Source organism: Nerophis ophidion, linkage group LG07 (genome assembly GCF_033978795.1).
Source record: "Nerophis ophidion isolate RoL-2023_Sa linkage group LG07, RoL_Noph_v1.0, whole genome shotgun sequence".
Classification (NCBI taxonomy): Eukaryota; Metazoa; Chordata; class Actinopteri; order Syngnathiformes; family Syngnathidae; genus Nerophis; species Nerophis ophidion.
In genome coordinates this window covers 27,887,260-27,904,573 of record NC_084617.1, presented here as the reverse complement: position 1 = coordinate 27,904,573, position 17,314 = coordinate 27,887,260, and the positions used below count along the sequence as shown (strand labels likewise).

At 37.6% G+C, this 17,314-nt stretch overlaps 1 protein-coding gene across 3 annotated transcripts in view; it reads left to right on the top strand.

The window, feature by feature from the left end:
• Positions 1 to 17,314, top strand: part of LOC133556179 (fas-binding factor 1 homolog) — a 55,944-nt gene that overhangs the window by 12,826 nt on the left and 25,804 nt on the right. For all 3 annotated transcript variants that reach the window (XM_061905855.1, XM_061905853.1, XM_061905854.1), the window contains 2 exons: positions 5,328 to 5,483; positions 5,583 to 5,715. In XM_061905855.1, the coding sequence (XP_061761839.1) occupies positions 5,328 to 5,483; positions 5,583 to 5,715 (289 nt within the window). The remainder of the gene's footprint in view (positions 1 to 5,327; positions 5,484 to 5,582; positions 5,716 to 17,314) is intronic.

The following is a 17,314-nucleotide window of genomic DNA, read 5'->3' as shown; positions in this document are numbered from 1 at the left end:
GCACTTGGTGTATGTGATATAAATGTAACAAATCAACACTTCACTTTTTGTTTCGCTATGAATACACTATCTGGATTCCTAAACTAATTGCTTTAATGAGCTTGTCGCAGCGTAAACACCGCAGCGAAGTAGTTTTAATACCACTTCCGGTTTGCGTCACGGTCGGTAAAAAAGTCATCGCTTTAACAAGTGACGTGACTGTGAATCTAAATGACGGCAATTGTGCTCAATTAATCTGCCCAGTTTGGTAAAATACATAAAACAAGCACTTTTTTCTGAAGCAAAAATACAACACAAAGGGAAAAGACTCGATAAGTCAAACCCAGACCTCACCGATGCGTGGGAAGGTGGTTTCATTCTCAGGTACATCTCATTCTTGGAAGTAGCTTTTTCTCTCTAACCCAGTGGTTCTCAACCTTTTTTTTAGTGATGTACCACCAGTGAACATGTTTTAATTCAAGTACCCCATAATCAGAGCAAAGCATTTTTGGTTGAAAAAAAAGAGATAAAGAAGTAAAATACAGCACTATGTCATCAGTTTCTGATTTATAAAATTGTATAACAGTGCAAAATATTGCTCATTTGTAGTGGTCTTTCTTGAACTATTTGGAAAAAAAGATATAAAAATAACAAAAAACTTGTTGAAAAATAAAGAAGTGATTCTATTATAAAAAAAATTTTGTACACATAGAAGTAATCATCAACTTAAAGTGCCCTCTTTGGGGATTGTAATAGAGATCCATCTGGATTCTTGAACTTAATTCTAAACATTTCTTCACAAAAAAGAAATATCTAACATCAATATTCATGGAACATGTCCACAAAAAATCTAGCTGTCAACACTGAATATTGCATTGTTGCATTTATTTTCACAGTTTATGAACTTACATTCATATTTTGTTGAAGTATTATTCCATATGGACTTCACGGTGGGAGAGAGGTTAGTGCGTCTGCCTCACAATACGAAGGTGCTGAGTAGTCCTGGGTTCAATCCCGGGCTCGGGATTTGTCTGTGTGGAGTATGCATGTTCTCCCCGTGAATGCGTGGGTTCCCTCCAGGTACTCCGGCTTCCTCCCACTTCCAAAAACATGCATGTGGGGATAGGTTGATTGGCAACACTAAATTGGCCCTAGTGTGTGAATGTGAGTGTGAGTGTTGTCTGTCTATCTGTGTTGGCCTTGTGTAAACCGCCTTCTTCCCGATTGTAGCTGAGATAGGCACAGCGCCCTCCGCGACCCCAAAGGGAATAAGCGGTAGAAAATGGATGGATTATTAAGTAAATATATTTATAAAGGATTTTTGAATTGTTGCTATTTTTAGAAAAAAAACATTTTTTTAAATCTCACGTGCCCCTTGGCATACCTTCAAGTACACCCATGGGTACGCGTACCCCCATTTGAGAACTACTGCTCTAACCTATTCAGACTAATCAAGACGTGTCATTCACTTTAGAGCTGAGGATACATCCGTATTAATTAATAATATGCAGTACTGTAGTAATTTTATTTGCAGGAGTTTGTATAGATGTGCTTTAATTATCCCTGGTTTTGTTCTGGTAGACACGTCTGCCTCCCATAGCAGAGGGCATGGCTTAGATTCCCATCAGATAGAGCATTTGATGTGACAAAAAAAAATGTTAATGCGATTGTCTCACTTGGTGACCCCTGACAGAGAAAAGCCAGAAGTAGAAGAATATTGCATAAATATATTTTATTGACACCCTTAAAAATATCAGAGTCAGCTTTATCGGCCGAGTAAGTTTTAACACCCACGATGGTAAATGAGACATTGATGTACTCTAATTGGGGCTGCAATGATTAATTGATTAAATCCATTTATTCGTTTAGAAAAAAGCTTTGGTTAATATTCTGTTGCTTCGATTAATTGTTGAATGATTGTATTTAATACAAATTTATAAAATCCGGACCTCATAAAAGAAGGTAAAATAAGTTGAATAGAAGAAAAGAGTTTGTAAATAAAAGGTAATATAAATGAACTAAACGTAAAAGAAAATGAACAAAAATATATGAAATAGGGTGAAAAAAGGAAAAATGAAATCATATAAAAGGAAATAAAAGATACAATAAGATAAATTAAGGGTAAAATAAGGTAAATAGAAAGTGAAAATAGTCACTAGAAGGTAACATACGTTAAATAGAAGGTTAAAAAAACTAAATGAAAGGTAAAAGAAGGAATGAGTAAATAAAAAGTAAAATGAGATAAATAAAAACTAAGATAAGGTAAATAGAAAATTAAAGTAGTAAATAAAAGGTAAAATAAGTTGAATACAAGGTAAGTAAAAGGTCAAACATTGAATGGAAGGTAAAATAAGGTAAATAAGAGATAAATACAAGGTAGAGGAAGGAATACAGAAGATAAAACAAGGTTAAAGACGGTCAAAGAAGCAAAATACAAGGTAAAGAAAAGGAATATATAATACAAAACAAGGTAAAATATGGTAAAAAAAAAAACGTCAATTAATGAAAAGTAAAAAAGGAATATAGAAGGTAAAAAAGGTCAATAAAAGGTAAAAAAACAGAATATAAAAGGTAGAATAAATACAAAGTAAAAGAATGTAAGTAAATGGTTAAAATATGTAAAAAATAAGGTAAGTAAATTTAAAAAAAAAAGTGAAATATAAGGTAAAATAAGGTAAGTGAATGGCAAATTAAGTTAAATAGAAAGTAAAATAAGGTAAGTAAATGGTAAAATAAGTTAAATACAATGTAAAAGAAGGTAAGTAAATGGCAAATTAAGTTAAATGCAAGGTAAAATAAGGTAAGAGAATGTAAACAAAGTTAAATATAATGTAAAAGAAGGTATTTAAATGGCCAAATAGGTTAAATAGAAGGTCAAAAAAGGTATGTAAATGGTGAAATACATTAAACAGAGGGTGACATGAGGTAAATAAAAGGTGGAAGAAAAGAATATAGAATGTAGAAGAAGTTACACAGAAGATAATGAAAGTTATAACAAGTAAAACAATCTTTTAACTATTTTCCCTAAAAGACACATAGATGCTGTATAGCCCTTACCTCTGGGCTGATACTGAGGGCGACTGTAGTGACCAGTTTGACGCGTGCAAATGATAGAATGTTCAGTACTGTAGAAATGTATTTGGATATCAAAATCCGTTTATTCCAAGATATCAAAAATAAATCAAATGTAGGTTATATAACAGAAAGTATGCTGACCTTGGCTGGCACAATGTTACGCATTGTCACGGCACGACATGACAAAACACGGCACGACTGCATTGTCACGACAAGTCACGGCACGGTTGAAAAGGATCAGGTGCTGGAGTGGGATCCAGCCTAAAGTCAGGTGCTGGAGTGGGATCCATTCTAAAGACAGTGCTGGAGTGGGATCCAGCCTTGGAACAGGTGCTGGAGTGGGATCCAGACCTGGGTCAGGTGCTGGGGTGAAAACCAGACTAGGATAAGGCCTTGGACAAGGGCTTGGACTAAGACTAGGACTAGGACTTGGAATTGGACTATGACTTGGACTAGCTACAGGTGCTAGCCGTGGTGCAGGTGGAGGTGGCCTAGCTGGGGGCTGCGGCGTGGCGGTCTGAAAGAGAGGTAAAGAAAGCCGCGCAGGAGGTTGTGGCTTGGCAGGTCGAAAGACCGGTGGTGGTGGCCTAGCTGGGGGGTGTGGCTTGGCGGGTCGCAAGACTGGTAAAGGTGGCCGCGCAGTAAGTTGCGGCTTGGCGGGTCGAAAAACCGGTGGTGATGGCCTAGCTGGGCGCAGCTGTGTTACCTCCGCAGCACAGCTCCCAGCACTAGCCCCCCCCCCCCCCTCAAGAAGCGGATCCCAGGCACGCTCTCTGTGGTCTGGGACTGTCCCTAAGGGTGGGCGGAGGGAGGTCAGGAGGGGGGTAGACTCCTCCCCTCTCGATTGACCAACAAGTCTTCTCCCAATCCACTCCTGAGGTTTATTGGGAGGGAGAGAAGGAAAGGCCACTGACATGGGCGGGGCTTGAGTTCTTATGGGCGGAGTCCAACAGACAGGTGATTGGGACTGAGTAGACCTACACTTATTAAAAATGTTGTGATAGTGTCTGATCTTAGCATTATTAAAGTCACTAGAAAATGGCAGATAGACAGAATTAAAAAAAAAAAAAAATTTGTCGGTGACGTCAACACCGGTGGATGGGGTGACGTCCTCGGAGGGCGTAAACGGAATGATGTCATCCGCGCCGGTCTCCAGCTGACTGATAGCCCATTCGGTGAAATGTTTGGCGAAATGTGTGATGGGATTACCACACAATTGAGGAGGGCAATCCTGGGCGGCCTGTTGCTGGCTGTGTTCTGGAGGGAGAAGTTGCGGGGTTGGAGCGTCTCTGTCGCGAGGCGAACCCCTTCTTTGCGACTTCCGCCTTCGCTGACGCGTGCGAGCGGGCTAAGAGTGGAACTCCCCGGGCCAGGTGGAGTCGAGTGGGACCAGGAACCCACCAGGTCCACACATCATGTCCTCCTCTAGCGAACAGCGGAGCGTCTCTGCCTCCATAGCTCGGATTACCTGCCACGAACCTTCTTCTATCTCCAAAAAGCCCGCAGCGAGAGATCTTTGTTCTGCTTGCCTCCTACTGTAACGATTGCGTGGCATCGTGGTGATGCGGGTCGTTCTTTCAGGGATGCAGTCGGGCTTGAATACAGCGCGAAGGTAGGAAACAAGGGGTTTATTTAAAATTAAAACAGACTATGAACAGAAAAACTTGCACAAGGCACAAAAGGCAAAACAAAACTACTAGCATGGGAGCTAGAGGAGCAAAGGCTTAGCGCGGAAACTAGCAAGTACAGATTTGGAATCAGAATCAAGGATCAAGGTCGTCACTGTTGTGCGAACACAAATTAGGAGGCAAGACTGAATGAACAGAAAAGGCAGGCTTAAATAAAGACAGTAATCAAGAGGCAGGTGCGCGTCAAAAGCAACAGGCAGGTGAATCTAATGAGTAACTATGGAAACAGAACAAACCAGGAACTAATGAAGTCAAATACTAACAGAATATAATACAAAAACGTATCAAAACCAGAACATGATATGATCCGAGCAGCGGATCATAACACTATTAAGTATGTTTTAACTGATTACTGAATTAGTCAAACAAGTTGATACATTTACTCGATTACTAAAATAATGGATAGTTGCAGCCCTAACTCTAATAAAGTTTTCTTATGTGTGCAGCAAAAAGGTCCATAATATTCTGTGTCATATTTAAACTTCTGCTTGTTTGGTTGGTGCTTTGTCTGGGAAATGTTAACAATGGGAGAATTTTCATCAGATTTGGTGCATGAACTAAACAGATTTCTATTATCTTCTGCAGACCTGGATGATGACCTGGACGATAACTTAGTTGACCTTCTCGATGGCTTGCCTTCAAATAAAAGCAAGACGCAATCCAAACCCAGCTCACAGGCGACCAAGCCTGAAAAACCCCTACCTTCACATGCAACAACTCAAGCCCAAAAGAAGGAAACAAGTACGCCTTATTTCTACTTTTCCAGATGATTCTATTGCGTCTCCTGTAAATGCCGCACCCTGAAGTACTTTCTTTCTGTTTGTGTTTTTTTAAAACCAGCAAATGCTGCAAAGAAACAGAGTGATCTCACATTTGATGACGAGAAAGATGATTTAATTGACGACCTTGGCTTGGACAGTGATAACAAGAATCCTGAGAAACAAGAACATTTGCTGTGGTCCAACGTGGAAAGGTGACAGCTTTGTCTTCTCTAATAATATATGTTGTTTTAGTTCTCAAGTGATCAATAAATTACTGCGTTAGTGCTTAAATTGGACGTGAGCAGCCGATAAAGGGGAACTGCACTTTTTGGGGAATTTCGCCTATCATTCACAATCATTATGAAAGACAGGACGACAGATGTTTTTTTTTTTTTATGCATTGTAAATATTAAATAAATGTCATCAAAAGTCAGCTTACAATGAAGCCTATCAGAGTCTCTCTATTCTGCCTATGTAGCCCTTAAAAACACAAGTAAAGGTGTTATAAACACACTGTAATTATATATGTAAAGTAGTAACAGAGACATTTATAATAACATGTAATATTTATGTATTTCGATCATTTTACGCATACAGGCGCATCAATTTCATAAATGCATCAGTGATTATTACTTACTGCAGACCTTATGAGAGCCAACAAACATAATAAAACCTCACTTACTGTACAAGGTCTGCTGTCATTATAGGATGCCTACTGCTAGGATGTTAATATATTCCCGTTTAGATGAAGAATGACTCATAATAAAATAATTTAAAGTAGAGGGTGGTGGACCCAAGCCCCTTTCCTTGTTGTTCTTGCCATTTTCCAGTTTAAATGGGCTGTCAAAGTGTACAAACTTGACAGAATACCTCCTCATCCTTCTAGGTAAGAAACATGATTTCTGATCGAGAATAAACTTTCAGCGAGCTGGGAATCAAGGAAACACCTCACCAGTCAATTATGTAAACATTACACACAAACTCGTGATCACGGCGCCTCTATAAGTCTGTCTGCGTTAGTGTTTATAATACCAATATCGCTAATACTTGGTTAGTAGCGTTTATACTACCAATATCGCTAATACTTGGTTAATATTCAAGTCACAAAATATAAATGGAGTGTTGTTGGCGCTTTTTCAATAGTTATTTATTGGGTTTTATGAGGCGGAATAAAGGACCTCCCATTGGCTCCGCTGTAAGCAGACTTTTATTTACGTTTATTTACAAATTAAAATGCCTTAAAAAAAAAATACCTCCCTCGTCATGTCTTTCGTAATGATTGTGAACGATAGGCAAAATTCCCCCTTCAGGCCGATTAAGTCCAAACAAGTCATTATAACTGAAGTTTCGACCGATAATTTACGCCAATACTTGGCATTTCGACTTATATCGGTATCGGTCTATTTTAATCGGTATCTGCCCTTTAAAAAAAGTTTATGAATAAACAACATAACTACCTCATCAGATACTAATTATACACATACGATACAGATATTTTGTATTAAAATAATTATGATAATTAGTGAAGTAATTAGTAATAATTACTGCTCAAGCATATATAAGAATGACTGTCATTATCAATAATTTTCCCCAAATATGTTTTGATATCTGACAGGGCATTTTTTTGAGTTCTTGTGAGAATTCTACCCCCTTCTGCTCAGCTGCGCTTACACGGCTACGTCCCCCATTTCTCTCCCTCCCGCAGTGCTGGTCGCCTACAATACATCTTGTCTGCTTACCTGTCAGAACTTTCAATACTTGCCGAATCCATTTTTTATCCTTCTTGCCTGGCGTCTTCCCGGTCTCATTTTTTTTGTTTTCATAACTGCAGCAATCGAGTCATTTGACTAGCCTCTGACTCTCATTAAAGGAGCATGCAGAGTATCATGAGATATCTCTGCCAAAAATCTCAAAAATATTTGGACAAATAGGGGATACGTTTATAATTACAGAAGAGCAGGATTCTCATACTTTCTGTAACATCCAGGAAGAAATTATGTCAGCCAGCTTGAAAAATGTCTCAACTACAATCTAAGTTTAGGACCCCAGAATTCCATCCCATCCATCCATTTCCTACCGCTTATTCCCTTTTGGGGTCGCGGGGGGCGCTGGCGCCTATCTCAGCTACAATCGGGCGGAAGGCGGGGTACACCCTGGACAAGTCGCCACTTCATCGCAGGGCGAACACAGATAGACAGACAACATTCACACTCACATTCACACACTAGGGCCAATTTAGTGTTGCCAATCAACCTATCCCCAGGTGCATGTCTTTGGAAGTGGGAGGAAGCCGGAGTACCCGGAGGGAACCCACGCATTCATGGGGAGAACATGCAAACTCCACACAGAAAGATCCCGAGCCTGGATTTTAACCCAGGACTGCAGGACCTTCGTATTGTGAGGCAGACGCACTAACCCCTTTGCCACCGTGAAGCCCGACCCCAGAATTGTTTTTATTTAAATGTTCACAATAATTCAGCGTTCCTTACGAGGAAACCTTACAAAATCCATAAATTGCTATAAAATTGAGTAGACGGCGAGTCATTGCGATGTAGAAAAATCCCATATTTTGACCAATTTTCCCAGATTTCCCATATTTTGGTGCTCCTCTTAGATACACGTAATAAAGGTTTTTGTGAAATCCCCTGATTTTTTTTGTTGCTAAATTAACCACATTATGTTGCTACTGGTCCCACGTTTCTTAAACAACAAAGTTAAAAAACAACTTTAATCCTTAACCAGATGTTTACTGGCATATACAATTCCATCCATACATCCATTTTCTATTCATGTCTAAATAATTATGGGCTACAAATATTGGTCGTCGGCCTTATTAACTTCTACTACTTGAGATTTGCATTGGCCTTAAAAAACACATATAGGTCGAGCTCTAATTATAGAATGCGCTCTTGCTGGTTCGACCATGCAAGATACTCCACCTACACACAACGTCGTGTTACAAAAGTAGCATTTGAAAAAGTGTACTTACCGGTTTAAAAGCAAGACAGCAACCATGACATATGTTTTGAAATAGTTTCAGACACGAAGATTCCTCCTGAGAAAGATCACACGCGATGGGCCTGCACATACAGAAAGTGTGTTACAGCCTGGAATGCAAATTATTCCATTCGGGCCCAACAGCGATTTCCACAAAGTTTATCATTTGGAAAACAATAAAACATTTATTTGTGAACCAGAGGTCTTGAACGGGGGTCCGTAAACTCTAAGGCAGGGCTAGCCAACTTGTTTTTACTGAGGGCCACATTGCCGTTATGGCTGCTTGGAACACTGAGTAGTAAATTATTATAAATGTATAAGAATTTACCCAATGATATTATTACATAATTGCCTATGCATTTGATCTTTACCGTATTTTCCGGACTTTAAGGCGCACTAAAATCTTTTTCCCCCCTCAAAACTCGAAGTGCGCCTTATAACCCAGTGCGCCTAATGTACGGAATAATTCTGGTTTTGCTTACCGACCTCGAAGCAATTTTATTTGGTACATGATGTTATAATAAGTGCGACAAGTACATTGGCAGTCAAACATAAGATATCCGTGTAGACTGCACTCTGATGGCAGTCACACATTGAAGATACGTGTAGACTGTAATATGACTCAAGTAAACAACACCAACATTTTATATATTCCATTGAAAATATAGATTATTACACATGGCGCTCAAAAATCAATCAAAATGTTTTAGTAGGACTTTGGTAAGCTATGAAGCCGGACCGCTTGATGGACTGTCGGCGCATTAAACATACGAGTATTATTATGGTGTGTGTATTATCTGGCGTTTTGTTTAGCAACATAATGCAAAAGCAACTTTTCTTACCTTCTGGTACCTTCTGATCTGTATTTGGGATCTGCATAAATCCTGAAAAATTGTGCGCGTCCGTCTGCCTTTGTAGTCTGTGAAAACACCGTAGTCGTTAAGCTTCTTCATTATCTCTATCATCTTGTTATGGGATATTCATCCTTCGCTGTTGCCATTTCTAATATAAGGTAGTGTAAAGTTCTTACTTCTATCTGTCAGTAAGCTCGCCATGAAAGCGCTAAAACATACCGGTGTAGTGAATTTACATTATTCACCCAAGGAACTTTAGTTAATAGAGAGTTCCGGTCGGACGGTTTTTCAAAGGACACATTTCCAGCGTTGTTGTTGTTCCAGATGAGGAGATGCTGCTCCGTTATTGATTGAAGTAAAGTCTGACTGTCATTCAAACAGTAAGCTCCATCTTTTGACACTTCTTCCACTCCCATTCTTGCACGCTACACCGCTACAACAAAGATGACGGGGAGAAGACGCTGTCTAAGGTGTGCCACGTAAATAAGACCGCCCACAAAACAGCGCATTCTGAAGCGAATGTCAGAATGCGGCTTGAAAATAATCTGTAAAACATCATCTAAGTAACATTTTGACCAAAGAACCACCCTCACATGTTATGTAGACCACAACGAAGGGTTTTACATTTAGAAAAATTTTTTAAATAATATAACTCCTTTAATGCGCCCTATAATCAGGTGCACCTTTGATATGAAAAAAGATCGAAAATAGACCATTCATCAGCAGTGCGCCTTATAATCCGATGCGCCCTATGGTCCGGAAAATACGGTATATCTTTTTTTACATACTGCATAATTAAAAACATCTGTATACTGGCACCTCCGTCGCCAAAATGTTATTGTAGATGTGTTTTGTCAACAGCATATTACTGAAAATGGAAAAATAGTACCACTTTTTAAATAAAATACTTGTGATGGAAAGGCCAGTTTTTTTTTTGTCGTAAAATCTTTGGTTATTGTTTTTGCTGTACAGTGCCAGGTGCCTTAAAAAGGCCCAAAACATCATAGGGCACCCATCTCACCCCGGACACAATCTTTTTGAACTGCTGTCCTCGGGCAGGAGATACAGGACAATAAAATGCCGGACAAACAGGTTCAGGAACACTTTTTACCCGAGAGCAATAGTGTCGCTGAACACAATTAAGGCATAAAAAATAATGACTGTGCATGTGAGCTGTGTGCTTGAATTTTATGGTTTTTCAATGTATTATTTGTATCTATTTATCTTAGTACCAGGTTCTTATGTTTTTTTAAAGTGTCATTATGAATTTGCACTAGAGACATTTGCTTACAATTTTGTTGTACAACGTACAATGACGATAAAGATATATTCTATTCTATTCTATTATTATTACAGATTATAGACTGCAATATAAATTCATTGTAGTTGCACTTAAAAAATACTACACAATTGTAGCTATTTTCTGTCTTAAATTCATACAAATGTAACCATTAGGGTGCACAAAAAATCGATTGACATCCAAATCGAGATTCTTATCCATCCTGATTCTACATTGTTTCATAATTTAAAAAAATCGATTAAAAAATGTATTGTATTTGATTTTTTTACAAGAATAATAATAATTGAAAAAAACTTTTTTAGGCCATCTCGATGCAACCTGAAGGAGCTTTTTTAACCTGTTAACTGTTTTGAAAAAGTTTCATTGTAATTATTATTCCAAGTAATACATTGTGAGTATCGGTTTGCATCGTTTTGAATTGAAAATCGATTCCGAATCAAATTGTCACCCCAAGAATCAGAATAGGATCAAATCGTCCAAAGATTCACACCACGAGCGACTAACAGTACATTATTAACAGGAACAACATTATTATTACAGACTCATACATAAGTAAAGCAGATATTTCAGTATTTATTTTTATTTCCAGAAAATAAATATATGTATTATATTATTAGATAATATTGAATACTAATATATGCAATTGCATGCGGTAAACATATGTTTTTGTTGTCAAAACCAACAGAATGTAACCCCAACTAGATGAGAAATATATACAAATGAGGGATGCATCTATGTAATGAATATAGATTTTTTTCCCCTCTCTATCGAGTGCCATGATGGGGGCCCTCTGCCCATAGGTGGGAGAGGATTTCCCCCACAGCTAGATGCTTTATGTAGCCTAACCAAGGGTCATTTATTAGAGACCCCTGCCTTGGAACTACATTTTTCCTTTTTCTCCCTTTTTTTTGTTTATTTTCCCTTGGTTATTTTGCTTTGTTTTATTTATGTTATTTCAATTGTTTTCGTTATGGGAGTAGACTTGCTTGGTTATATTTTGAATATTTTTGGTACACTTACATCTAAACACATATGGCTAGTGACAGAGTAAAGTGTGTGTCGTTCAATGTTAATGGGCTATTGAACCCAATCAAACGCAGTAAAATCTTATCGAAGGTGAGGACAGAACAAGCCCACATAGTATATTTTCAGGAGACCCATTTGACTGACAAGGAGCATGTAAAATTAAAGAGAATGGGCTTCACTCACCTGTTTTTTTCGTCATACAAATTAGGACATAGGAGAGGAGTTGCTATCCTCATCTCAAAAAAGGTAAATTTTGAAAAAGTACTGGAAATTCGTGATAAAGAGGGTAGATTTATTTTAGTAAAGGGAAAGATAGATGGGAACCCAATTACCTTATTGAATGTTTATGCACCACCTGGGAGTGATATTAACTTCTTCCAAAAAATCACCAATATTATGGTAACGGAAACCGAAGGTTTTTTGATTTGTGGTGGGGATTTAAATATCTATTTACAGCCAAAATTGGACTCATCTAGCATAAAAATACATAACGTTAAACCCCTTTATAAGAAAGTAAACACACTTTTTGATGAAGTAGGCTTAATTGACATATGGCGAGACCTTTTCCCAGACAAAAGGGACTATACTTATTTCTCCGCTCCGCACAGTCTTTATACAAGAATAGACTATTTTCTAACATTTGGGAAGGATAAAGATAAAATATGTACTTGTGAAATTGGGACGATAGATCTAAGTGACCATGCACCTATATACCTATCTATTGACTTTAATTTGAGGGCAAAAAATAATACATGGGAATTAAACTCAAGTCTGCTGAATGACCTGCCCTTTAAGACACATATTAAATCGGAAATTAGTCTTTTCTTAGAGTTCAATGACACAGGAGAGGTTTCGCCTCCCATTTTATGGGACACCTTGAAGGCTGTTTTAAGAGGGAAAATTATAGCAATATCTTCATTTAAGAAAAAAAAACAAAATACAAAATTAGATGACTTAAAAAAAAGACTAAAAGAATTAGAAAGAAGACACAAACTAGATTTGGCACAAGACACATCAAGGGAAATAAGAAATATTAGGAATGAAATTAACAGTTTGGCCACTCAAGAAATTAAAAAAAATCTAATGTTTCTGAAACAGAGACACTATGAAAGTGGCTCTAAGTCTATGAAAATATTGGCCTGGAAACTAAAAAATAAGATAGCGGAAAACACAATTTATAAAATCAGGGATCCAAGAACAAAAGGGATAAAAACTAAACCAAATGAAATTCAGGAAGCCTTCGAACATTTTTATAAAACTTTATACTCCGAGGTCTCTAGTAGGAGCATAACTCAAATTGACAGTTTCCTGAATTCCCTGAATTTACCTATTTTAGATGAAAAACAAAATAAAACAATGTCTGCAGATATAACCGAAAATGAATTAAAAGTTGCCATTAGTAGGCTTAAATTAAGTAAATCGCCAGGATCAGAAGGTTACACGGCAAAGTGGTATAAGGAATTTAAAAATGAATTAATACCTGTCTTACTCCCCACATTGAGTTGGGTCTTAAAAAAGGCACAAACGCCACCTAGTTGGAGGGAGGCAATTATTTCAGCTATACCAAAAGAAGGCAAGGATAGAATCGAATGTGGATCTTACAGGCCAATATCGGTCCTCAATGTAGATTATAAACTATTTACTTCCATTATGGCCAAACGATTTGAAGATTTCTTACCTATGTTAATACATAATGATCAAACAGGTTTCATACATCAACGCCAAACACAAGACAATATAAGAAAGACACTACATATTATGGATCATATACAAAGAAAAAACATCGAAGCAGTTGTTATAAGTGTGGATAATGAAAAGGCCTTCGATTCGGTCAATTGGAATTTTCTTTACAGAGTTTTATACAAATTTTGCTTTCAGGATACAATCATTAAAACTATACAGGCATTATATAATAATCCTACTGCTAGGATTAAAGTCAATGGATACTTATCAAACAGTTTTACCCTAGAAAGGGGTTCTAGACAGGGATGTGCATGGTCACCATTACTCTTTGCATTATATCTGGAACCATTAGCTCAGTCTATCAGACAAAACGAAGATATTAAGGGAATTAGGATTAAAGGAAGAGAGTATAAATTGGCCTGCTATACGGACGACATTTTGGTCTATCTTGGACACCCAACATACTCGCTCCCTATTTTAATGCAATCATTTGAAATGTATGGTCAATTATCAGGATATAAAATTAATATAGGTAAAACCCATCTACTCTCATACAATTATAACCCACCAGGGGAAATTAGAAGTAGTTACCCTCTGAAATGGCAAACAGACTCTTTTAAATATCTGGGCATTAATTTGTCAAAAGATCTAACAAAATTATCAGAATACAATTATCTACCCATACATAAAAGAATAAAAGATGATATAGCAAGATGGAACTTAATTCCTTTTTTTAGCCTTAGTTCTAGAATTGATTCCATTATAATGAATGTACTGCCGAGACTGCTATACCTGTTCCAAACCCTTCCAATAGAGATTAACCAAAACCAATTCAATGAATGGGATAAAATGCTATCAAGGTTTATATGGCAAAGTAAAAGGCCAAGAGTTTGTCTCAAAACTTTACAATTGATCAAACAAAAAGGAGGATGGGGTTTACCTTGCCTCCGATATTATTATTTTGCAGCCCAGATGAGAGCAGTGATATGCTGGTGCAACCCGTCATATGTTGCTCAATGGAAAATTATTGAAGAAGAAATGGCCTCCATCCCCATACAAGCAATTCTGGCAGATAGCAATTTACAAGCCCACATAAATAACATTGATAATCCATGGGTGAAATGGACCCTTAAAGTGTGGAAAAAGATCATAAAGGAACACAAACTCAAGAGCGATATTGCAGTTCTTAAGTGGTGTGCCTATGATACAGAGTTTGCACCTAATCAATTAGACTCAAGATTTAAGGACTGGATATCTAAGGGTATAACAGCTTTATGTAGTGTAATGGAAAATAAAAAAATGCTTAGTTTTTAAACTATGAAAAGGACATATATATTAGAAAACCAAGATTTTCATCGATATCTGCAGTTGCGTCATTTTGTTGATATGAAGGTGAAAAGCGTTACAAAGACGAATATATGTTGGATTGAATTGTTTACAAAAGCTTACAATTCAGAAATTATTGATAAAACTGTTTCATGCCTGTATAAGTGTTTGTTGAATATGAAATTATACTCAACCTCATATATTAAAACAAAATGGGAGAAGGAAGGAGGGATAACTATATCGGAGGAAGAATGGACAATAATATGGAAATATCAATGGACTTGTACCAGCTCACCCAAGTGGAGGGAGTTTGGCTGGAAAAGTTTGATCAGATTTTTTATTACACCCTCTCAGAAGTCTCACTATGATAACTCCCCCTGCCTGCTGGAGAAATTGTGGGAATTCAAACGCAAACCACTACCATGTTTTCTGGAACTGCTCTACCATAAAGGACTATTGGAAAGAGATACACCAAGCTTTACAGGATATTTTTAAACGAGAAATACCCCTTGAAAGTAAAACTTTGTTTTTTGGACTTGCTCCTCAAGATTGGCTGAAGAAAGATAAATACTTAATGAATATCCTACTGGTGGCTTGTAAAAAGACCATCACTAGGAAATGGATATCCCAGGAGAGCCCAACTTTGAAGCAATGGATGGAAACCACAATGGACATATAAAAAATGGAGAAGATAACTGCCTTTATTAATTATAAATTGGAGAAATTTGCCTCATACTGGGAAAATTGGGTCAATTATGTCACTCCCCATAAGCCTGATTTAAATCTTGGGAATTAGTGTACTGTTTAAAAAAAAAAAAAAGGTTACTCCCTATATGTGTATATATACATATAAGTATCTGTATATATTTTATTTTATTTCTGTTCATTATTATTATCAATGTATTATTTATTCTTTGCTGATTTAATTGATGTATGTGTAGATACTACCTTGTTTTTGTTTATCTCTGTTTCTTTTTCTTTTTTGGGGGTGGTGGGTGGCAAACAAAAATACTTTTGACATTTAGGACAGACAACGGTTATGTGATGTATGTGAATATGATTTAATAGATGGAAATGTCTGATGCTGGATGTCAATAAAAATAAAATGAAAAAAAAAAAACAACAGAATGAATATATTTAGTAACAAAAGATAAAGTACTTTATTGACGCATGTTATTCCAGGCTTTGGCGGACCATATTAAAGGTCTACTGAAACCCACTACTACCGACCACGCACGCAGTCTGATAGTTTATATATCAATGATGAAATATCAACATTGCAACACATGCCAATACGACCGGTTTAGTTTACGAAATTACAATTTTAAATTTCCCGCGGAGTTTCTTGTTGAAAACGTCGCGGAATGATGACGTGTGCGCGTTACGTCTCGAGTTGGAGGGGACATATTAGCGCAGCACCACTAGCGGCTAAAAGTCGTCTCTTCTCATCGCGCAATTACACAGTATTTTGGACATCTGTGTTGCTGAATCTTTTGCAATTTGTTCAATTAATAATGGAGAAGTCAAAGTAGAAAGATGGAGGTGGGAAGCTTGAGCCTTTAGCCACACAAACACACGGTGTTTCCTCGTTTAAAATTCCCGGAGGTGAAGCTTTACTATGGCTCAGAGCGGTCAAGTGAACATGGATCCCGACCACTTGTCAACCGGCAGGTTTCGGGAGAAAATTGCGGTAAAAAGTAACCTCCTACCGGAGATCAGCGGAACTTCTGTCGTGCTGCTGCTGCCGTGACTAATTCCCTCAGAGACTGGCGTCAAGACACCCGTGGACACACCCCTCCGGCTATCAGGTACTATATAATCTCACTAAAACACTAGCAACACAATAAAAAGATAAGGGATTTCCCAGAATTATCCTAGTAAATGTGTCTAAAAACATTTGAATCGCTCACAATTTGTTTATTTTTATTTTTTTTCTAGTCCTCCTTCTCTATCAATATCCTCAGCCACAAATCTTTCATCCTCGCTCAAATTAACGGGGAAATTGTCGTTTTCCCGGTCCGAATAGCTCTTTTTGTTGGAGGCTCCCATTATAAACAATGTGAGGATGTGAGGAGCCCTCACACGGGTGACGTCATCGTCTGCGACTTCCGGTAAAGGCAAGGCTTTTTTATTAGCGACCAAAAGTTGCGAACTTTATCGTCGATGTTCTCTACTAAATCCTTTCAGCAAAAATATGGCAATATCGTTAAATGATCAAGTATGACACATAGAATGGACCTGCTGTCCCCGTCTAAATAAGAAAATCTCATTTCAGTAGGCCTTTAAATGATGTATTGGGGCTGATCTTGAGTTTGACACCGGTGCTCTGAGGGCTCATGAAATGTTTTGTTGATTATACTATTAATTTTTTTTTTTTTATAGTCCTTCCGCAATGTTCTCACAAATTATGTCAATACATGCAAGACCTAGTAGTAGGGGGTGCCTGCTCCACTGCTCTATCAGTTTGGGGTCCTTGGCCTGTAAAACACTGTGAAGACCCCTGTGTTTAACCACTATTGGTCACATACAGTATTTTCTCATAGGCGTTCAAACAAAACCAAAAAACACGTTAATGTGGAATATGAGTCTAAAAACTTCACTCCCCCTCCTTATTTTCATGCCATA